This window comes from Pipistrellus kuhlii, unplaced genomic scaffold, assembly GCF_014108245.1.
Source record: "Pipistrellus kuhlii isolate mPipKuh1 unplaced genomic scaffold, mPipKuh1.p scaffold_m20_p_2, whole genome shotgun sequence".
Lineage (NCBI taxonomy): Eukaryota > Metazoa > Chordata > Mammalia > Chiroptera > Vespertilionidae > Pipistrellus > Pipistrellus kuhlii.
Window position 1 is genome coordinate 152,039,091 of NW_023425515.1, and position 24,489 is coordinate 152,063,579.

General features: G+C 39.3%; 2 protein-coding genes across 7 annotated transcripts in view; one reads left to right on the top strand and one right to left on the bottom strand.

The window, feature by feature from the left end:
* Positions 1–11,243, top strand: part of JAK1 (Janus kinase 1) — a 127,959-nt gene extending 116,716 nt beyond the window's left edge. For 2 of the 5 annotated variants that reach the window (XM_036447419.2, XM_045584503.1), the window contains exons 18-25: positions 2,222–2,372; positions 2,522–2,616; positions 4,740–4,932; positions 5,650–5,774; positions 6,121–6,293; positions 8,087–8,204; positions 8,825–8,935; positions 9,678–11,243. In XM_036447419.2, coding sequence (XP_036303312.1) covers positions 2,222–2,372; positions 2,522–2,616; positions 4,740–4,932; positions 5,650–5,774; positions 6,121–6,293; positions 8,087–8,204; positions 8,825–8,935; positions 9,678–9,788 — 1,077 coding nt within the window. In that variant the 3' untranslated portion in view covers positions 9,789–11,243. Of the gene's footprint in view, positions 1–2,221; positions 2,373–2,521; positions 2,617–4,621; positions 4,933–5,649; positions 5,775–6,120; positions 6,294–8,086; positions 8,205–8,824; positions 8,936–9,677 lie in introns of those variants that run through there. The other 3 variants (XR_004989552.2, XM_036447420.2, XM_036447421.2) reach the window with 3 other exon arrangements.
* RAVER2 (ribonucleoprotein, PTB binding 2) overlaps positions 11,240–24,489 on the bottom strand; it is an 82,940-nt gene continuing 69,690 nt past the window's right edge. For both annotated transcript variants that reach the window (XM_036447422.2, XM_036447423.2), the window contains exon 12: positions 11,240–13,287. In XM_036447422.2, coding sequence (XP_036303315.1) covers positions 13,141–13,287 — 147 coding nt within the window. In that variant the 3' untranslated portion in view covers positions 11,240–13,140. The remainder of the gene's footprint in view (positions 13,288–24,489) is intronic.

Genomic DNA, 24,489 nt, shown 5'->3' on the forward strand with positions numbered 1-24,489 from the left:
ATTTCTGTGCAGACTAATTACATAATGCACATATAGTCCAGGCACACAGTATAGGTCAGCAGATCATTATAGTATTATTTATCTGAGATTTCAAGTGCCTTTCAGTCAGCAAAATTAATACAGATATTTGTGGAGTTCTTTCTGTGTATCGGGCATTGACTAGGTAAAAGTTGGGGGCTCACAAGAAAGCAGACAGGCCTTGCCTTCCCTTGAGGAGAGTTGGGCTAAAATAACAAAATAAGGATTCCACAAAAAAATACCTCATACTGTAGGAGCAAGAGCCCTGCAGTTAGGAGTGCCATTACCCTCACTGTCCACGTTACAGGTCGGGTAACTGAGGCACAGGAGCCTAAGACAAGTGCCTGTTCCCCAGCTAGACTGTGAAACAGGCGAGGCTTCAGCCTCTTGTTCACTTGTGGAGTGGAGACTCTTAACTCCAAAGGGATAAAGGAGTAAAAATAAAAGTAATCCCGACCCAGCGATTTGGTGATTGGAACATGCCTGTGTGTTCAGAAGGGTAGACATAACTTGTAGCTGGGAGGAGCTGCTCGAAGTCCAGGGGGAAGGTGGCACTTGAGTTGTCTGTGGGAAGCTATGAGTGGTTTCGTTGGCCTAGAGCAGTGGTCGTCAAACTGCAGCTCGTGAGCACTGACCTAGACTCTCGATTCCAATAATTACAGGCTGCTGCTGTTCTTGTGATTAAGTCCTATCCCAGTGGTCCCCAAACTCATTAGTCAACAGAGCTGCAAACCATATGTGGCTCGCAAACTGCAGTTTTTGCTGAAAAGTGTGGTGAGGAATGATGGCTGATAAGGTTGGAGAGGTGTCTGTGGTCAGATTGTAAAAAGCCTCAATTGCATGAATTTTACTTGGGAGTGTTGTGTGGGACATTGAAGAGTTTCGTTGAGGAGAGAGAGGGTCAGAGGTCGGCTTGGGGACAGTTCATTGGGACACATGGTTGGGATGGACAGGCCGAGGAGAGACCAGCAGGGACTCATGCTCAAAGGCTGTAACTGGAGTGGCAGTGGGACCCAGAGTGGAGGGTGTGTACATAGGAGATCACTGAAGAGGAGAACCTTTAACCACCTAATGTTTTACCAAGCAAAGATGGTGCAGGACTGGGGAAAAGGGTGTCAGGGCAAAGCCAGTAGGGAAACCATCAGGTCTATAAATCTGTTTGGAATTTTCAGCCTAGGCTTTTGGGAAGATCATTTTATTTCGAACTTCCTTGGAAATGAAACAGTATACCCTTTGTTGTCTGTCAGTATTTATTGAGTGCCTGCTGTGTACCCAGGGCTGAGCTGGAAATGGGGATGGTGTGAGGAAGGGTTTGATAAAAGAAGTCCGCCAGTCCCCTCCCAGGCAGCCATGATGGGGTTGGACAGCCCTGGGACAGGGAATGGTGAGTGACCCTCAGAGGTGAGGGCAGCCTCAACTCCTTACTCCTAATCTCTCCTCCTCCCCTGGGACCCTGACTCTCACCTCACCCTCAGGGGACAAGAAGAGGAACTAGTTCTCTTGGGATTCAGAAACTGGAGTTTCACTTAGTAGTTCTTTTTTAAGTGGCATCAATTATTTCTGAATTTTAAAGTAACAAACAGTTGAAGAAAATAGCGATCACCCTATTGCTGTCACTCCTGACACCATTTTACTTTGGCAGACGGTCTTCCAGTCTGTTCGTATCTCTTGCTAAAAACAAAATTGGGACCATGCCAGATAGAGTTATACATGCTATATCTTTTCATTAATATTGAGTGCTTGACTAAATAAGCTTTACAATTTTACAAATTCAATGTAAAAGTTGATTGCTCTGTTAAACTAATTTACTTAACTAATTTTACATCTGGCATTTGGGCTGTTTTCAAACTTGTCATGTTTTATCTAAATCTGCAGGGAATACCTTGACATATAAATCTTTGTTTACATCTGATGTATTTCTGTCATGGAGTAATTAGAATTAATGAGTTAAAGGGTTCCAATGACCTGGAGATTTTATACATGTTGCCAAACTGTATTCCAGAAAGGTTGTGTAACTTGAATGCGGCTTTTTGGGGTCCCGGTTATTTTAGAATCAGAGATCTCCCCACACACGCCTATGAAGTCTACCTGGAAGCAGAGCTGTTGGGACATTAAATTGGGATTGATTACTCCTCCTGACCTTGGGCTGAAAGATTTGTGGATGGTTCCTTTGGTTTCTTCCATGTTGTCTTTTTCTGCACAGAAAGAGAGATTCTACGAAAGCCGGTGCAGACCAGTGACGCCGTCTTGTAAGGAGCTGGCTGACCTTATGACTCGCTGCATGAACTATGACCCCAACCAGAGACCCTTTTTCCGAGCCATCATGAGAGACATCAATAAGCTGGAAGAGCAGAGTAAGACACTGCCTGGCCCTGTTGAACCAAGACTAGCCCATGCCCTGGAGGGGGGGGGTGGGGGGGTAGTCAGGGGTAACTGATACCTGGGAGCCTATGAGTGGCAGTCATGTCTTGTTAATGACATGTTTTCATTTTTCTTCCGTTAGATCCAGACATTGTCTCAGAAAAAAAGCCAGCAACCGAAGTGGATCCCACACATTTTGAAAAGCGGTTCTTAAAGAGAATCCGTGACTTGGGAGAGGCAAGTTACACTCTAGTCCTCCCTGACCACCTCCACCTGCACCTAAAGCTGCTCTCCATTCTTTCCCACTTCTGGTCCATGTTTCTAAGAGAAAGTATATTATTGCACTTTCTTTGGGCCACTGGTATCACAGGGTTATGCCGCTCACATAGTGACAGCATGCGCACATGGCTGTATATGCACATAGGACATGTTCTCGAAGGGGCAGTAGAGCATGCAAAGAGAGCAATATGGGGGAGTAGGTACAGATATGGTGGAAATAGAAAAATCTCTGGGCATCTGAGGCTGCTTACTAGTAAATGAAGGATGCATTTACTACACAGAATGCCACAGCAGCTTTCCTTTGGACCTCAAATCAGTTTCCTAACTGATAGAGAAGACTTGCATCTTCATACAGATTTTTCTGGAGTTCAGTTAAGTAAACAAGACAATGTCCTCCCTTGAATCTCTGTGGTGTGCCAGGGATGCTGGGTATTTTACAAGCACAGAGTCCCTAGTTCTTCACAGTATCCCTGAGGGGTTATTACTGCTGTACACATTGAGCACTCCTGGACCAGCTCAAAGATTTGGTGACTAGGCCAACATCACTATCAAGTGGCTAAGTCTTAGATCAGTAAGAGGGGGGGTGGCATGTGAGGAAGTGGCTGCGGTGATGGTAGAACCAGCTACTGCAAGGTCAGGCTGCGCTGTGCACCCTTGGCCTTCAGGGGAACAGCACCGGGAGCAGGACTCATCTTTTTTTAAGTTGAAAAAATTTGACATGTAACAGTGTATAAATTAGAGATATGTAGTTTGTGCTACAATTGATACTTACATATTGTAATATGGCCGCCCATGTAGTGATGTCTATCACATTACTTACTTACAACGCAGTATTATCTATGTTCAGTGTACTGTATGTTAAATCTTTTTGGCTGTTTTAGTATCTGTTACAAGTCCATACCCTTACACACCATCTAAATCCCTGGTAACTACTGTATAACTATGGTTTGTGATTTTTAAAGAGGTTTTATTTTTTATTTTTTTAGATTTTTTGTTTGTTTTTGTCTCTCACTTAGCATATTGTGCTCAAGTTATTTATGTTATTGCAAGTGGCAGGATATCACCCTTGCTCATGACTGAATACTATTCCATTGTATTTTTGCATTCTTTTTTTCTTTTTCTTTTTTTCTTTTTTTTTTTTTAACCATTCATCATGGGCATTTGTATTTTTTCTATATCTTGCCTAGTGTGAATAGTGCTGTGATAAACATAGAGTGCAAATATGTCCTTGAACTCCTTTTTTCATTTCCTTTGGGTATTCTCCAAGAAGTGCAATTGCTGGATCGTACAGATCTATTTTTAATTTTTGTGGAACCTTCATATTGTTTTCTGTAGTAGTTAGACAAATAAACATTCCCACCAATAGGGTGTAAGGTTTCTCTTTCACATCCTCACCTGTCGTTTTACTTTCTTGATGATAACCCTTCTAGCTGATGTGAAGTGATAGCTCTTTGTGGGTTTTATTTGCATCATCTCCCTGTGAAGTTAAATGTCTTGTTGTATGTCCTTTTTTTTTTTTTTAAATGTCTATAGTTCTGCCCATTTTTTATTAAATTGTTCAGGTATTGTTGTTTTTTATTAACTTATGTTCTATATATTTTTTGGATATTAAATCCTTATCCAATATATGGCTGCAAAATGTTTCTCCCATTTTGTAGGCTGTCTTTTCATTTTGTTAAGTTGTTTCTCGTGCTGTGCAGAAGCTTTTGAGTTTGAGATAGTCCCATATGTTCTTTTTTTTTTTCTTTTTTTCTTTTGGGCTTTTGGCATCAGGTACAAAAAAATCATTTCCAAAACCAGTATTCCTAATGAGCTGCTTCCCTATGTTTTCTTCAGGGAGTTTTACGGTTTCAGGTCTTATGTTTAAGTCTTTGATCCACTCCACTTTGAGTTAATTTTTATGAGTGGTGTGAAGTAGGGTTCCAATTTCACTGTTCTATACGTGTTTCTCCCGTTTCCCCAGCACCATTTGTTGAAGAGGTAGCCTTTCCCCATTGGGAGTTCTTGAGTGCATCTTGCCTCAACTTCCGAGCATGTTCCTGCCAGCCCAGCCTAATCCAGCACATGCATCTTCCCTCCAGGGCCACTTTGGGAAGGTGGAGCTCTGCAGGTATGACCCTGAAGGGGACAATACAGGGGAGCAGGTGGCTGTCAAATCCCTGAAGCCAGAGAGTGGAGGGAACCACATAGCTGATCTGAAGAAGGAAATCGAAATCTTAAGGAACCTCTATCACGAGAACATTGTCAAGTATAAAGGCATCTGCACGGAAGATGGTATGTTGTGCGAAGTAGGGTTGGTTTCTAAAGACTTAGCGACTGTCTGGGGTCACAAGGACCAGTGCTGAGGCGGCAGTGCCCGAGGTTGTATGTGCGCTGGCTGGTGGCCCCCATGAGCTGTAGGGCTTGGTTGTAGGCACTGACACCCCTCAGCAGCTACAGAGCTCCAGGGAAGCCGCGCAGCCTCCCGCAAGCCAGGGCGTGACTCCGGCATCACCTTTCCAGGCTGTTCACACACCCGCACTGGGGACTGACCGTCACCCATCCAGATACTGGCACTTGAGGCACACAGCAATATGAAACTGGCACCCGCCCCTTGCTGCTCCTAGTCCTCTGATCCAACACTAGCCAGGGTATTTTATTTTCCAGTTGTCTAAGGCAAGGTGGCAAATGGTGCTGACTAAGAAATGTGTCTGTCTGCAAGCCAGTACTTTAAAATTGGCAGAGAAGTGATGTGGTTAATTTTTTTTTTCATTATTATTTGCCTGGTGGTATGTAGCACACTCTATTATCTCAGTGAATGCTGATGGCCCTGGGTGGGTACACGAGTGTTACTATCCTTGTTACTGCTGAGGGGCCAGAGGCTGAGGTTGGGGGACTTGCCTGTGGTTCAGAGGTGATGCTGACGGATCTCCAGATCCTGTGCCCGTTACTCTCCCTTGGTTCCTTTCTTTGGTAACTTTGTACTGATGTTTTGTTTTGTTTTTAATACAGGAGGAAATGGTATTAAACTCATCATGGAATTTCTGCCTTCTGGAAGTCTTAAGGAATATCTTCCAAAGAATAAGAACAAAATTAACCTCAAACAGCAGTTAAAATATGCCGTTCAGATTTGTAAGGTAAAGAAGAAACATGTTAAAGATTACAGAAAGGGGCACTCATCCTGGGTGATTGGTTTGTAATTAGACTTACCGGTAATTTTAACGAGTTTATTTTGCTCTACGTGACTTGGATGAACAATTAGCGTCTACTGAGAAACTGACCTGATGGTTAAGTATAGCTGATTTACTGTGTGTTTCTTTGAGTCAGGTGGGTTTTGCTATTTTTTTTTTTTTTGCATAAAGTGAAAACCTGAACAGTGATATGTGAATGAAATGACATTGCATTATGTTTTGCTATGAAATGATAGGAAACACAGTGTGAACTGACCTTCCGCATTGCCTCTGCCTTTACTTCTCTCCCCAGGGGATGGACTATTTGGGGTCACGACAGTACGTTCACCGGGACTTAGCAGCAAGGAACGTCCTTGTAGAAAGTGAGCACCAAGTGAAAATTGGAGACTTCGGTTTAACTAAAGCAATTGAAACCGACAAGGAGTACTACACAGTCAAGGATGACCGCGACAGCCCCGTGTTCTGGTAACTACATCAAACAGACTTCGGTCTCGTCGGTATTTCACAGGGTTTCTGCTGTTTTGATAGGCCCTTTCTAGCTCTGCCACGTCTCCCATTCCTCCTACCTGAGTCTGAGTTAGAAAGGCCTTAGAACATTTGGAATTGTGTGATCTCTGCCCTCAGGGAACAGCTTTAGGCTCTTCCTCTGAAAGCAACTCAGAGAAATGTCTGAGCTTTGTATGGCACCATCTTCCAAAGAATAGAGAAATCTAACCAACCATCACCTCCACATCTCCAGTTTCCCAAGAGAGGGCACTTATTTTTTTTTAAATATGTTTTTATTGGTTTCAGAGAGGAGGGGAGAGAGGGAGAGAGAAACATCAATGATGAGAATCACTGATCAGCTGCCTTCTGCAAGCCCCCTACTGGGGATCGAGCCCATAACCCAGGCATGTGCCCTGACCAGGAATTAAACCATGACCTCCTGGTTGAGTGGTCGACAAACTCATTAGTCAACAGAGCAGCAAACAGCAGCTCGCGAGCCGCATGTGACTCGTGAGCTGCAGTTTGCTGACAACTGTCCTGGTTCATAGGTCGGTGTTCAACCACTGAGCCATACCAGCCAAGCAAGAGGGCATTCACCTAATATGGTTCTTAAAACTATTAGCAGTTAGAATAGGCACATCCGTGTCGAGGCAGCCTGGTGGACAGGTAGGAGAAGGGGGCAGGAATGAGGTGACAAAGTGGACATGGAACAGATTCAAGGAGACTCTGGACAGAGCAGAGCAAAATCCATGGGAAACGTGGGCATATTCTCACGAATCACCAGACTTCCCTGATGTCCGCCTGTCAGCCCAGAACGCTGTCCAGGAGAGAGGTTGTTAAGTGTTCACTTCACACCCTACCCACCCCCATTCAACTAATGAGCACCTGGGAGGTACATCCTACACAGATCGCTCCCCTCCGTGGAGACCAAATCTTCCTTTGTTCTTTAATCAAACATGTGTCAAGACACAAGCAGACCAAGTTTAGAGTTTAATGGGTGAGGCAACCAATTCCATGATACCATAAATATAGGGGGGGGGGGGGTTCAGGCTTGGTTTTCTGTAAGTTCTAAGAAATCTTAGAAGATTCCTGGGGGGTTGTGAGTCACCAGGCATGTGTGACTCACAAGAATGAAGCAAGAGCAATGGTATCCCAGGAACTGACATCAGTTTGGTGTGGCTGGTAATGATGTGGGAGGTCTGCCTCAGGAGCGGTGTGTGTGTGTGTGTGTGTGTGTGTGTGTGTGTGTGTGTGTGTGTGTGTAATGTTGGGGAGGGTCCCAAGAGCTTTGGGATACTGTTGGGTGGGAATTTGTTTTTAAAAGGTCTCTGTGGAATGGAGGGGAGCCAGAGAGTCTGATTCAGCGAGAGCCAGTGATGGTGTGAATAGGACAGTGAAAGTGGGGTTTAGGAGAGGTGAGTAGGTATGAGAAGTATTTAGGAAATTAGATATGGGATGCCTTAATTTTTGGCTTAAGCAATTGGGTATCATTCATCAGAACATTGACACTGGAAGAGGACTGGGCAGGGAGGTCACTGCTGATGCATTCTGAACTTGCAGGCACATCAGATCTGGGGCCTGTCCTCATATACCTGCCTCCACGTGAAGAGCACACACTTATACCTTGCTATTGTTTCGGAGGAAATACATACCGACATTAATACATACATTAAATTCTAAGACAAATCAAAGAGGGATTTTCCTTATTCTGTGAGGTATTTGTTGGCATAGCCTTCGCAGGAAGTGAAGTTTCACGTTTTCCTTTCTTTTAGGTACGCCCCGGAATGTCTAATTCAGTGTAAATTTTATATCGCCTCTGATGTCTGGTCCTTCGGAGTGACTCTGCACGAGCTGCTTACTTACTGTGATTCAGACTCCAGTCCCATGGCCGTAAGTTGTACTCGCCTGTTCAGTTGAGTCTAGCTTCCAATTAAAATGTGTCCCGCCCTGGCCTGCACATGCTTTCAGGGTGCATGAGGGAAGCACCCTCTCCCCCCCCTCCTCCCCACTCAGAAAAGCAGTGGAAAAATATCCTCAGGTGAAGATTAACAACAACAAAACATGTGTCCATCCTTCTGCTTTGTAAGTTTTGTTCTTAAGTGGAATCCAGTTCGTGCATTTTAATGGGAAGTGTTGCTTTCCATCTAACTTGGTTTGTTCCCTGACACTTATGTGTGGCTCTCCCACATCCTGCTTTCCCAAGGAGCCCACAGTTCCCTCAGATATTCCTGACTTTCCAGGGTCTCGTCTGTGTGAAGGAGCACTGGGTAGGAGCTTTGCTTGAGCCTCACGAATTCCTAAATGCGGTCGTTCTCACTGGGAAGGTTTCCTGGGGTGGGTTGAGTCTCATCATTGAGAGCTAATAAGATTTTGGACTTGCATTTAGAGTTACTAAGGATAAAAGCCTTTTTGTTATTTTAATTTCCAGGTAATTCTAGAAATTCCACCTTAATTTGGTTTATAGAACTATGTGCACACTAAAACATTTTGTCTGGTTTTATTTTACACAGTTGTTCCTGAAAATGATAGGCCCCACTCACGGCCAGATGACCGTGACGAGACTTGTGAACACACTGAAAGAAGGAAAACGTTTGCCTTGTCCTCCTAACTGTCCAGATGAGGTATTTACGGGCCGGGCACTTTACAGTGATACCACTCAGATCTTACTATGTTTTCACAGCTTGGCTTCATCCAGCAAGGAACAGTGTGGGGAGAGCAGGAAGGATAGACAGTCCTTTAAAATTGTTTTCTGAAGCTGAATTTCAGATATTTGAGAAATCATCTTTGGGCCAGATGACAAGCACAAATTATGTACACCCTCCAATAGTAGGCTCACCTCAGAAAGTGCCATAGGAGCATGTTTTGGTATAGCCTTACTATGAAAATACATGTAATTACATTTTGTGTATTGTAGAAGTTTGTCCTACTTACTAACAGCATTTATGATGTTCAGTTCGAGCCTGTAAGACTAATTCATTCTCTTCAGTACATCTTAGTCACAGAGTAAGGTACCCAGAGTCTAAACTGAGATAAAACTTCACCCTTAAATTAGTTTGCCATAATGACCTGGATTTTATTTATTTTTTAATTTCTTTATTGATTAAGGCATCACATATTTGTCTGCATCCCCCCCATTCCCATCTCAAACCCCTCCCTACGCATTCCCCTACCCCCCTGGATTTTTTTTTTTTGTAGGTCATTTAGCCCATGAGCTTCTCAAATGTTAAAATATTATTTATGAAATATAGTTGTGACATTTTCTATATTAAACATTCAAATATTCTTGTTACCTAGTCTTACTAAGGCAAGTCATTTACGTTTCTATACTTTTTTTTTTACTTTTACTGTTTTTTCTTTTTACAGGTTTATCAACTTATGAGAAAATGCTGGGAATTTCAACCAAATAATCGGACAACCTTTCAGAACCTTATTGAAGGGTTTGAGGCACTTTTAAAAAGCATGAATAACATTTAAATCTCAGTTGTATCGAGTACTCTTCCCCAACAAATACCCAAGCCATTTAAAAAAATTTTAATGGAAAAACTTTATATTCTGTTTAAAAAGATACTTGGGTATGTAATTCACATATAAGGCACGCTGTGGTGCTTAATATGTGTAAGTACTTCCTGTTTATTTGTCACTGTTACTGGTGCCAAATTTAATGACAACCAAAATATTAGTAAGCACTCCTTTTGGAATGATATGCCACCATTTCATCTGGCTAGTGTACCACCACAGTTACGTACGATAGGATTTTTTTTCAAAACAAAATCTCAAGATGATTGCTTTTTCCCAGTTGCCAGTTGATTTAAATGTTTTTCTGGTACATAAATCAAAAGATAAAAGGTAAATGGACTTAGTCAATACTTTAACATGCCCTAAAATTGTCATCTATATAGTGATAGAACAAGCATTCTTGAATTAGATATCAGTTAGTATACTATCATTTCTATACAAAGATGTGTGTATTCCTGTCATCAATAGGATTTAAACTTTGTTTTTCCAGTAGCTTAGCTCTTGTCCCCTTGGATGACCAGCGGTACCCCCCCCTTTTTTTTTTTTTTTAGAAAACTGGTTGTACTCGGGGGACTGCTATGGAATAGATTGTTTGCTGCATGGTGTTAATTCTTGAGTACTAAGCCTGTGCCAGTGCTTTCCCCAAAAGTATACTTTTAAACAGATTTGATTCCAAGAACCTATTAGACATGCTTTTAAGAAATGTCAGTGTATATATATCCTTTTATAACTCGACCACTTTGGGGCAAGCTATTCCAGCATTGGTTTTGGATGTAACTAGTCAGAATATATACTGCATTGCACTGTTCTTAAAGTGTCTCAGTACTTACCCTCCATCTATAACAGTCAATCACTATTTTGACCATCGCCCTATGGCAGCAGTTTTCAACCTTTTTCATCTCATGGCACACGTAAACTAAAATTCTGCGGCATACCAAAATAAAAAAGGTATAATTTTGATTCATTCACACCAGGTGGCTATTATTATGTTAGCTGTAATTTTTTTTTTTTTTTTTTAAACAACTTAAGGAAAAAGAGTGTGCCCCTGACCTAGTCAGGTATTGCACATTTAACAATTCTGGTGGCAAACTGGTTGAAAATTGCTGCCCACTGGTATAAAACTTGAAAGAAAAGGACCTGCTAGAAGCACTATGGAGTTCAGGATCCACTAGACAGTTTTGAGGGAGCTGGGTAATCAAAATGTCTACTCTCTGATTCAATGTGAACTATATGACCAAGAGTATGAAATTTTTTTTTTTTTTTTAACCTTTTGAGCCTGAAGAGAGTTCTGGATCGATTCATTTAAATTTGTTCAATGACCCTCCATCACCAAGATGTCTGTCTGTTCAAACCTGTGGCCACTCTATATGCACTTTGTTTACTCTTTATACAAATAAATAATACAAGACTTCACATGCAAATGCCTTTTAATATTAAGACTCCATTTTCAAAGCATTTCAAACAATTGGTTTACTTAGAAAAATATATTACTAACAACACTTGATTTGTACTTATGTCTAATGTTAGTGGTGCCTAAGCCAGGACAGAGGGGCAGATCCACATGTGCTGTACGTGGCTTTTCATTTCGCAGCCTGATTTAAAATTCACCATTTTCTGTCTGCACTATCACAGAGGTGACTAAGCATTGAAGCTTAATGCAGTAGGAGAAGTGCAGAGCTTGGAGACCCCATTATTCGTCTACTGAGTCATGCCTATCCTGATCGTTATTCTTAGGTAGTATCCTTGTATCCTTCTTAGAAATTATCTTAGTTTAGCTTTCTAGCTGTCATTTTCCAAAAGAAGTTAATATATGCAATAAATTATACCAAGTAATGTTCTTTACAACATATGCACCATTTTTTTTAACTACATAATTAAGACAGGATAGATACCTCATCCTGCTAAAAAATAATAAGTCCCCCAAATTACAAAATATTTAACGATCTGAATTCAAAAAGACTAGGATCGTTGAGATACCTAAATTCCTTATCAATTACAGTCTCGTAACAAGAAACAGACTTTGCTATTTCCAGATGGCAAAGGGTTTCTCATGCATTTAATACCAATGTCAGAAGTTATATGCAATAAAAGAATTTTTAGCCTACCATACTACAACAGAATAAGAGAAAGTGGAGTAAAGCTTATTAGTTCAAAATGGTGGTAGATATTGTCACTCCATAAGACTCCTAAAGAAAGGATAGCATTGACTGCTTTACTGTCATACTGTGAAATAACGCATTTAATGATCCAAATATGTCCTGTCCCAGTAATGATCAAATTACTAGTGGATATGTTATGGAATGAGACAGAAACCTAAGTTCCTTGCCACTTACAAGTCAGCTGCAAAAGTTAAAATTCTTTCTTCAATACTACTAGATCAGGGGTCAGCAAACTTCCTTGATCAAAGGCCAGATGGTAAATATATTTGAGACTTTGCAGGTCTCTGTCCAGTTACTCGGCTCTGCCATTGTAGCACAAAATTAACCTTAGGGTGTGAGTAAGCATGGTTGTGTTCCAACAAAATTTTATGTATGGACACAATTTCATAAAATTTTCATTTTTCCTCCATTTAAAAATGTAAACATCATTCTTAGCTTGTAGTCTCTACAAAAACAGGTGGAGGACTGAAATTAATCCCAGGGGATGGTTTGCCACTCCCTTAAGTAAGATCATCAAAGCTACTTTTCTTAAAAAACCTTATTTTTTCTCAAAAGGCATACATGGTTAATAACACATTAGAAGTAAGTCATCTGTGGGAGTGTATACCTGGACATCACTCTATGTGGGGGTCTTATAATACATGGCTGGTGTGTGTGGCTAATAATTTAGTTTGCATGTAGAGTATCTTTTTTCAATATTGCTGCATTTTGTACTTGTACTCTTGTAATTCTAAAAGTCTATAAATAAGATTACTTCTAGGGAAGGTAAATAGAAATGCACATTGGCATGTAAGAAACTCATTTTTCTAAGGCCCAGGAAACAAGACTGTTTCCCATTTATTGCTTCAAATTTTTATGTATGGTATCAAAATTATTCCCACTCCTAAAACAAGGAATATTGTTAATTTCTGCACTGGACTATAAGTTAATACCACATTGATTAAGATGCATTTACTTCTATTGGAAAATGTCCCTTCTTATTGCTACTTACTTTTTATTTGGCAATTCTGCCTGCTGCACAACACATTTCCTTCTGGGAAATTATAAACCCGTATTTAAAGGATATGGCTAGTATGAATGTAGTTAAGGCAGCGATGAATAGCAGAGATACTCAAAGAACCGTAGGAGGTTATATAAGGAGAGAACTTAGCTCAGTACACACGCTTCTTTTTTAAGTAGGTCTCCATGTAATATGCTCCTGTGCCCTGAGAATGCTGGTCAACAAATTCCACTGAACCACCTTCTTGGGCAGAGATGAGATAAGATGAGCCTCGCTTTTCATTTCTTAAAGATGACACCTATGAGAAAAAGAAATCATAACTAATGCTAAAATCTAAATTACAATTGGTTTGTTAAAGATGTGTACAAGAAAATCTATTCTACTTCTGATTTGGTGTAAAAACAGAATAGCAGGATAAATAACAATCAAAATCACTTGTGCAAAATACAGCCCAGTCTCTGAATGCCCTTTCTTCCTCAACCCCCACATTTTGGGGAAAGAAACAAAAAAGACAATGCAATTGCAGTTGCTTTTGCTGATTACCTATGTCCACCCCTCTGAATCAGAAATCAACACCTGATGTGAGTATTCCTCTGAGGAAGGAGAGTGGCTAAGAAACTGAGCTGCATATCAAGTGAGAGGTAACGTTTGTATAGCAAGAGAAGAACCTAGCAGATGTAAAAACTGGCAGAAGACGTCAGTGAAAATAATTCTAAAAAGGAATGTGAATTCAAACTTTAGAAATTATTAGAATGCAGATTTCCAGGCTGCATCACAGATTCTGATGAAGTGTTTACGATAAGGGCAAAATGTTCTTCACAAATAAGACAAGAAATCAGACTGTGCAACACAACCCTGTGAGCTCCTAACTTAGATTTAGCCTTTACAGACACTACATGTGAAAATCATGTAGATGTGACTCATAAGGAAAACTTGCAGCAACGCAGGAGAGGCTTCTCACATTAAAATTACAAAGGTCACAATTTTCAAAATGAGGGTTAACTTCATAGGGGACAGATGATGAGTCTGTCACCACAACTTGTAAAAAAGAGCTCTCGTTCATGTGAAGGAGAGGATTCAGAAGAGTTGGCCAACACTAAGATGACACAGGAGGTTACTGAGTGCCTTCCTTCCATGGCCTCACCAAATGCAGAGCTGCACATTGGTAATTCCCTCTCAGAGAGACCCAGAAACCGCACAAAGAGAAAATGCCCACATAGAAATGGTGAGGAAAGGCCGAGAGACACTTGCCATAAACCCCAGCATAGCACCAAACAGTTCAGAGGGAACCCCAACTTCTAGTTCTGAGGAGTGAAGGGTTTGGATTTCACATCCAGTGCCTCAACTTTTTAAAGGCTTTCATTGGAGTGACGAGCTCCCAAAACATCCAGCTCTGAAAACCAGCAGGTGTCCATGAGAGCCATAAGAATATGGCAAACAAAGAAGCAATTAACAGGTGAACGAACTCCTTCAGCTGTGTTTAGTCCGGATAGCTTTATCTCCAAATCTGAAGGACAACTTTGCTGAGTACAGTATTCCATACAAATAAACATCAAAGGACAGCAAAGGAAACTGTACTTACTCAAGACAAAATAAACTTTAAACCAAAGAATGTAATAAGAGAAAGGTGATTGAAGAGAGACCAATCAAAAATCATTAGGAATATTTATGAACCCAAGATAGGTGCACCTAATATATAACACAAATATTAATCATTCAAATGTGAGAAATCTGCAGCAAAGCAGGGAAGTGCATACTCCACTTTATACAGGAAGAAAATCATTAAGGAGACATTGGCTTTAAACTACACATTAAACCAGATGGACCTTACAGACGTATACGGAATGTTCTATTCCAAAGCTACCAAATACACATTCTCAGCACATGGAACATTCTCCAACATAGATTGCATATTAAGCCACAAAATAAGTCTCAATAAATTTAAGATGATCAAAATCCAAATCAAGCATTTTTTTCAGACCACAATGTAATGAGATAAGAAAACTGGAAAATTCACAAAGGAGATTAAACAACATGTTTCTGAACAATGAAAGAAGAAATTTTGAAAAGTAATTGTGAGAAAAGTGAAAAACAATTTATCAAGACTTATGGAATGAAGTAAAAGCAGTTAAGGTAAGTTTATAGTGATAAATGCCTACATGAAGAAGAAAAGTGATCTCAACATAACACCTCAAGGAACTAAATACATACTAAGCCCAAAGTGGGTAGAAAGGAGGAAATAACAAAGATTAAACAAATAAATAGAAATTAAAAAGACAATAGAAAAAGATAAATGAAACTAAGCTGGTTCTCTGAAAAAATAAAATTAACAAAACTTTAGTTAGCCTCATTAAGAAAAGGAGGACTTAAAGTTATGATGAAAGAGGAGTTGTTACAACTTATATCACAGAAATCGATCAGAGAGATCACTAAGAATAATTATAGGCAAACAAGGTGAATAATTTAGAAATGGATAAATTCATAGAAACACAATATGACTGAATTATGAAGACACAGGAAATCTGAATAGACTAAGTAGTAGTAAGAAGACTGAACCAGTAATAAAAAACCTCTTAAGAAACAAAATTCCAGGACCAGATGGCTTCACTGATAAGTTCTACCAAACATTTAAAGAATACCAATCCTTATTTTTTTCTAAAATATAGATAAGGAGACAACACTTCAAAACTCATTTTTACAAGGCTAGCATTACCCTGGTACCAAAACCAGACAAGGGCATTACAAGAAAAGAAAATTAAAGGCAAATATCCTTAATAAACACAGATGCAAAAGTCCTTTACAAAATATTACCAAACTAAATTCAACACTACATTAAAAGGGATCATACACCATGATCGCATTGGATTTATTCCAGGGGTACCCGAATGGTTTAGCAGCTACAAATCAATGTGATATACCCCATTAATAAAGAGTAAAACTCATCTCAAATCATCTGACAAAATTCAGTGTCCTTTCATGATAGAAACTCTTAACAACTGGGTGTAGAGAAAGGTCCTATATGACAAGTCCACAGATAACATAAGGTATCCAAATCATAAAGGAAGTTAGTCTATTTTCATATGACATGATACTATATATTTCTGCCTTAAAAGCTCTATGAAAAGACTTAGCTCTAATAAACAATTTCAGTAAAGTTGCAAGATACAGGTGCATTACTATGAACAATGAACTTTAAAAGAAAAACTATATATTATATAATCAAGACCAATATAATACATCAGAGATGAGAAATCTATACACTGAAAACAGTAACATTGATGAAAGAAATTAAAGAGGACACAATAAATGGCAAACCATTTCGTGTTCAGCCCTGGCCGGTGTGGCTCAGTTGGAGCATTGTCCCATAAGGTGGCAGGTTCGATTCCCAGTGAGGGCACACACCCAAGTTGTGGGTTCAATCCCTGGTCAGGTGTGTGTAGGAGGCAACTGATTGATGTTTCCCTCTCTTTACCTTCCTCTCTCTAAAATCAATTTTAAAATATTCAGTGTTCATTAATTGGAGGAATTCATATTAACATGTCTAAACTACCATAGCAACCCCTATGAAATTTCAAATGGCATTTTTTACAGCAGTGGAATAGTCCTAAGACTCCAAACTTGAAAAAAATCCAAAGCCCATAACTGGAGACATTCCTCTTTCCGATTGCAAACTATTACAAAGCAATAGTAATCAAAACAGTATGGTATTTGCATAAAAACATACAAAAACCAATGGAATAGAATAGAGAAACCAGAAATAACCATTGCATCTATACTCAATTTATGACAAAGGAGCCAAGAATATACAATAAGAAAATGAGTTTCTTCAATAAATGGTGGAAAAACTGGATAACCCCATGCAAAAGAATAAAATTGGATTACTATCTTACAACATACACAAAAATTAACTCAATGAATTAAACACCTAAATGTAAATTCTTAAGCCATAAAACAACTAGAAGAAAACCATACAACTACTAGACCAAAACTTGGTCTTGGCAATGATTTTTTTTAGATTTAACACCAAAAGCATAGGCAACAGAAGCAAAAATACAGGGGAGATAACATAAAATCAAATAGCTTCTGCACAGCAAAAGGATCCCATCAACAAAATGAAAAATCCACTTAAAGGGTGGGAGAAAATATAAAATATCTGCAAACCACATAAGGGGATAATATCCAGAAAATACAGGGAACATACATAACTCACACAACTCAATAGCAAAAAACAAAGCAAAAACAAAACAAAAAAAACAAAACAACAAAACACAACCTGATTTTAAAATGGGAAAAGATCCTAAATACACATTTTTTCCAAAGATGACATACAAATGGCCAACAGGACTAGGTACATGAAAAGGTCTCAGTATCACTAATCATCAGGAAAATAAAAATCAAAATCACCTCACCCTTGTTAGGAAGTCTATTATAAAAAAGACAAGAGGTAAAGGCTGGTGAGGACGGCGTGAAAAAGAACCTTTGTGCACTTGGTTAGAATGTAAACTTACACCAACACTATGGAGGCTCCTCAGGAGATTAAAAGTGATACTCTCTGACCCAACAATCCCACACTGAGTACACTGTTTTCCTTTGAAAACAAAATCATTATCTTGCAGAGATACCTGTACGCCAACATTCATATCAGCATTATTTACAGTAGCCAAGATATAGAAACAACCTAAGTGCCCACTGTCACCTAAATGCATAAAGTAAATATTATATACATACAAACATACAGGAATATTGTTTAATCTTCAAAAAGAAGGAAATTTTGCACTTAAGACAAAACAGATGAAATTTGAGGGAATTCAGTTTTATAAGCCACACAGAGAAAAGACAGCACACAGAATCACTTATACGTAGAATAAAAAGAGAGTCAACTCCATAGAAACAGAGTAGAAAAGTGGTTGCCAAAGGCTGGGGAGTGAGGGAAATAGGGAGAGGTGGGTAAAAGGGTGTAAACTTTCAGCTATAGGATGAATAAGCTCTGGGGATCTAATGTATAACCTGGTGATCACTGGTGGTAACATTGTATTGTATAAAAAAAAAAGTATAGAAGGTGATAAGGAGACTTCTTTCACAAGGCATACATATATCAAATCATTATGTTGCACACTTTCAGTATCTTACAGTTTTGTCAAATATACCTCAATAAAGCTGAGAAAAATAGTAAAAACTTTTTTTAAAAAATGTGGGATGACAGATGACTGAAAGTAAGAAATCTATTTTGGTATAGTCTACTGTGACAGTTGAATAAAATCCTTTTTCCCATAAAGGTTTGTAGAAATGTCTCACAAAAGGAAACCCAGATTAACAAAGAACTTGGCTTTGATGTCTGTCTCAATTCTTTTCCTGGGAATAAAGTGTGTAAATATACCTGAGGTTTGCTCTGAAATAATGAGGAAAGGACAGGTGGGAGTATAGAGGAAAGGATCCTGGCCAGGAGGTGGTAACTGTTTGAAACTGAGTTGATGGGTACAAGGGACTCCTTGTGGTTCTAGTCCAAGATGGTGACGTAGGAAGATCTTCACCTCACCTCTAGCCATGGGCAAATCAAGCCTACAGCTAAAGATGGAGGCATTGCCTCTGAAAGAAACCCAAGAACTGGATAGGACAGTCCTACATATTAGGCAAATGAGAAAAACACCTACATCAGGATGTGCAGAGAGTCTGCGACACAATCTCACCATAAACCCCACCTTCAGTGTGACAACCCATAACTAGGAAGGAACTCACAACCCAGAGTTTCTCCCTGAGAAGCAAAGGGTTTGGACACCACATCTGCACCTGAGAGATGAGCTTGGAAAGTCCTGGGGCATGCATCCACAGGAAAGCCTGGGGGCTAGGCATCTGCTTTAACATACATCTATAAAACGACTGAAATGATCTCCGAAGATGGAGGTGGCAAGCACATCTTCACGCTCTCCATCTGCATCCCTGGAAAGGGATGTCTCGGGAAAGGGGCTTGTGTACATATCTGGGTTTGGCAGCTGCCACCCAGAGGACACCTCTTGGTCACCTGGCTCTGGTGGCTAGCAGAGCTTGTGTTCATGGGTTCAACAGGACAGTAGCAAATAAACAGTTCTTAATTGGCCATCACCTCAGGGCTCAGCACAGAGGGGGCAGAAGACATGCACATCTCCCAGGCTTCCCCTGAAATAGGTATGTTCTAATACTCTAAAAGTTACTGCTTGAGTGTCTGAATATAGGTGCTGAATAAGACGTTCCCCTTTGGGAAACTGACAGGTCTTGGCACAACTTCAACCACAGGGAGCCATGAAGAATAAAGTAGGCTACTTGGATAATCACAGAGCTTTGAAGACAAGAAAGCTAGGACAGGGTTGAAATGATAAGGTTCATTTCCAACACAAGGCCACTCCTTCAAGATTGGGAGAGGTGACTGTTTTATGTAATGCATAGAAACCAACACAGAGAATCAAGGAAAATAGAGGAATCAATTCCAATGAAAGAAAAATATAAAAAAGACCTTAATAAAATAGAGACTATGTGAATTACTTGAAAAGGGTTCAAAATAACAGCCATAAAGATGTTCACCAAACTCGGAAGAAAAAATAGATGAACCATGTTGGAATTTTATCAAAGAGAAAATATAAGAAATTAATGAACACAAATCACAGAGCTGAAGAATACAATACGTATATGAACTGAAAAATTCAATAGCAGAGTTCAACACAGACCACATGAAGCAGAAGAAAGGAACGGTGAACCTGAAAAGGGCAGTGGAACTCATCCAATCAGAGTAGCAAAATGAAAAAAAGTGAAGAAAGCTTAAGTGGGTTATGGAGCAACATCAGGTGGATCAACATTCGCATTATACGGGCTCCAGAGGAGAAAAAAGGGGAAAGAGGAAGAAAACTTAATTTGAAGAAATACTGGCTGAAAACGTTTCTAACCTGTGGAAGAAAACAGATATCCAGATCTTCCTAGCACATACATTTCAAAACAAGATAAACAGACCCACACCAAGATATTATAATTCAAGTGTGAAAGGTAAAGATAAGGAGAGCATTTTATGAGCACCAAGAGAAAAACAACGTACTAATTACAAGGCAACCCCCATTAGACTGTCAACAGATTTTCAGCAGAAATGTGGGGAAATAGTAGACAATAATAACAGGGAACTTTAGCTCCCATATTTCATTTCTGGATAGATCATCCAAAAGGAAAATAAAAAAGAAATTGGCCTTAAACTGCCCATTAAAATGGATGGCCCTGACAGACATATACAGAACATATAAAGCAACCTAATACATGTTCTTCCCAAGTGCACACAGAACATTCCCCAGGACAGATCATATGTTAGGCCACAAAACAAGTCTCAATACATTTAGGATGACTGAAATCATAGGCATATTTTCTGACCGCAATGGTAGGAAGTTAGAAACAATTACAAAAAAGAAAACTGAAAATTTAAAAATATGTGAAAAGAAACAACATGCTCCTGAACAACCAATGACTAAAAAAATTAAAGGAATATTTTAAAAATACCTTGTGACAAATGAAAATGGAAATGCAATCTACCAAAACTTATGAGACACAAGCACATGGCTCCCAGTAGTTGAAGTTGTGCCAAGCCCCAGCTGGGTGGCTCAGTTGATGTCAGGAAGCATCATCCCATCCACCAAAAGGCTGTGGGTTTGATTGCCAATCAAGGGGATGTACGTAGGTTGTGGGTTCGTTCTCTAGTCCAGGTGCATATGGGAGGCAACCAATAGATGTTTCTGGCTCACATGAATGTTTCTCCCCTCTTTTTCTCTCCCTTCTCTAAAATGAATAATTAAAAGTTCACCATAATAAGTACTTACATTAAGAAAAAAGAAATATCTCACATAAACACTCAAACTTTATACTTCAGGGAATAAAGTAAAAGAACAAACAAAGTCCAAAGTAGAAGGAAGAAAAACAAAGACCGTAGCAGAAATAGAGACTAAAAAGATAACAGAAAAGATTAATGAAACTAAGCTGGTTTTTTGAAAAAATAAAATAAACTTTTAGCTAGACTATACAAAACAAACAAAAAAACTGAGGACTGAAATAAAATCAGAACCGAAACAGATGTTATAAGTGATACAAAAGAAATACAAGGGATCATAAGAGACTACTATGAATACTCATAGGCCAACAAAATGGACAACCTAGAAGAAATGGATAAATCCCTAGACCACATGTGTCAAACACAAGGCCCACGGGCCAAATCCGTCCCGCCAGGCCTTGCAATGTGGCCTGCACCGCGCTGTCATCACTGCACTCCACTGCATTTCCATCACAATGACAGTTTATGACTGTACAGTAAACCATTCGGCCCGCGATTTAGGCTGGATTTTAGATTTTGGCCGCTTCTCTGATTGAGTTCGACACCCCTACCCTAGACTTAATCATGAAGAGATAGAAAATAGGAACAGAATGAGATTAAATAAAAAGCTCCCAACAAACAAAAGTCCAGGACCAGATGACTTCACTGGTAAATGTTACCAAGTATTTAGAGAATTGATACCAAGCCTTCAAAAAGTCTTCCAAAAATAAACAAGGAGGCAGTACTTCAAATCTCATTTTATGAGGCCAGCAAAACCAAACAGACATTACAAGAAAAGAAAGTTATAGGCAAATATCCTTGATGAACAGCAAATTCTTCAACAAAAATAATTAGGAAGCTGAATTCAACAATACATTAAAAGGATCATACACCAGGATCACGTAGGCTTTTACTCCAGGGATAGTACAAGAATGGTTCAACATTCACGAATCAATCAATGTGATACACTCCATTAACAAAACCACGATCATCCCAATAGGTGCAGAAAAAGCATTTGAAAAAGTTCACCATCCTTTCATGATTAAAAGTCCTCAACAAAGTGAGTATAAAGGGAATGTACTTCAACATGATACAGGCCATATGTGGCCAGTCCACAAATAACATCTGACTCAATAGTGAAAAGCTTTTCTTCCAAGAGTAGGAACAAGTCAAGGATGCACACTTTTATTCAACATAGGTTTGGAAGCCCTATTTAGAGCATTTAAGCTAATAAATAAATGCACCAAAATTGGAGAGAAAGAGGTAAAACTGTCATTATTTGTAGATAACATGGTATACAAAGAAAACCCTAAATACTCCATCAAAAATCTGTTAGAATAAATGATTTCAGTAAAGTTACAAGATAGTAAATGAGTATATGAAAATCAGTTGCTTCTCTATACACTAATAATGAATATCAGAATGAGAAACTAAGAAAACTCCATTTATGATACCATCGAGAATAAAAATCAAGTATAAATTTAACTAAGGAGGTGAAAGGTCTGTACACTGAAAAGTGTAAGACATTGATGAAATAAACTGAAGGCAACACAAATAAATGAAAAGATAGTCTGTCCTCATGGATTTGAAAAATTAATATTAAAATGTCCATGTTATCTAAAGTATTCTGCAGATGCAATTCAATCCCTATCAAAATTCTAAAGGCATTTTTCCAAGTACTAAAACAAATAATCCTAAAATATGTGTGGAACTACAGAACACTTCAAGTAGCCAAAGCAATTTTGAGAAACAATGAATTTGGAGGCATCCTGCATCCTTATTTCAAACTGTCTGACAAAGCTACAGTAATCGAAACAGTATGGCATAAAAAATATAGACACATGGAACAGAATAAAACGGCCAGAAATAAATCCATACATAAATGGTTAATTAATTTATGATAAAGGAGCCAGGAATGTACAATCTCTTCAATAGGGGAAGGACAGTCTCTTCAATAAATGATGCTGGGAAAGCTGAACAACCACACGCAAAAGAATGAAACTGACCCTCACCTGACACCATACATCAACTCAAAATGGTTTAAATACTCGAGCATAATGAGAATTGAAAACACAGATGTGTGTGTATACGTATACATAGAAGAAAATTTTTGTTATTAATATCACAAAATGAAGCATGTTGGTTTAAAAACATTTTAACATTGGGAAAATTATATCCTATATAATAAAAGGCTAATATGCAAATTGACTGAATGGTGGAAGGGCCGGTCACTATGATGTGCATTGGCCATCAGGGGCCACAGTGGTGGTCAATGTGCCCTCACAGGGGGAGCACTACTCAGCCAGAAACTGGGCTCATGGCGGTGAGCGCAGTGGCAGTGGTGGGAGCCCCTCCTGCCTCCACTGGAGGCTGGTGGTAAGTAATAAGGAGCCGTAGACTGTGAGAGGGATGTCTGCTGGGCTGAGGGGACTTCCCCTCCCACCTCCTCAGTGCACGAATATTATGCACTGGGCCTCTAGTTTAAATATAATTTTAGAAATGAACTGTGCCTAATAATGCAGAAATGACAAAAGCTGAACTTGGAGCTATACGAAAGGGATATTAAGAGTTCGATTGAGATTCTAGAAAAATTGGTGTTCTTTTTAGGTTCTCCATCAGATACAACTCCACTAAAGAGACAAAACTTAGAAAAGGTAAAATGGGGCTAAAGATCATGTCTTACAGAAATGTGCACTTGAAACCTATATGATCCTATTAAACAATTTTACCCGAACAAATTTAATTAAAGAATAAACTTAGGCCCTAGCTGATTTGGCTCAGTGAATAGAATGTCAGCCCGTAGACTAAAGGATGCCGGGTTTGATTCTGGGGCAAGGACACATACCTCGGTTGCAAGCTCCAATCCCAGCCCTGGTCAGGTGCAGGAGGCAACCAACTGATGTGTCTTTATCACATAGATGTTTCTCTGTCTCTTCCCTCTTCCTTCTCTCTCTCTCTAAAAAAAAAAAAAAAAAAAAAAAAGGAAAATATTCTCGGGTGAGGATTAACAAAAATAAACTATAAATAAACTTGGTGGTGAACACAATATTGTTCTATAAATAAAAAATAAGGTTAAGGCCAAGACCGGTTTGGCTCAATGGATAGAGCATCGGCTTGGGGACTGAAGGGTCCCGGGTTTGATTCCGGTCAGGGGCATGTACCTTGGTTACGGGCATATCCCCAGTAGGGGGTGTGCAAGAGGCAGCTGATAGATGACTCTCTCTCATCGATGTTTCTAACTCTCTCTCTCCCTTCCTCTCTGTACAAAATGAATAAAATATATATATAAAAAAATAAGGTTAAGTTAAATAAATTTCAAAAGTTTGCTTTTCTTAATTACAATTTTTAGCAAAAAATAATTTTTTAAAAGTGCTTTCCAAGTTGTTATCGAGGATTAATATAAAAATAATCTGTGGTTTCACAATTATTGTTTAAAGTGGGTTTCGGTTTTTAAAAATACTTTATATTGTTAGTGTTTGTCACAAGGTTGAGATCTATCACAGTCCACACAAAAATCTTTTGGGCAAGGGTCACTGCATTATTTTCCCACTAGATGGCAGCATTAGGCAATAAATGACGGGACTAAGCATCCTACACGCCTTTCCCTTTCTGTTTCCTCTTCCCTCACACACCATCTTTTCACACATTCCATGGCTAATTCACTGGAAAAGGCAGCCAGCTGCCTGG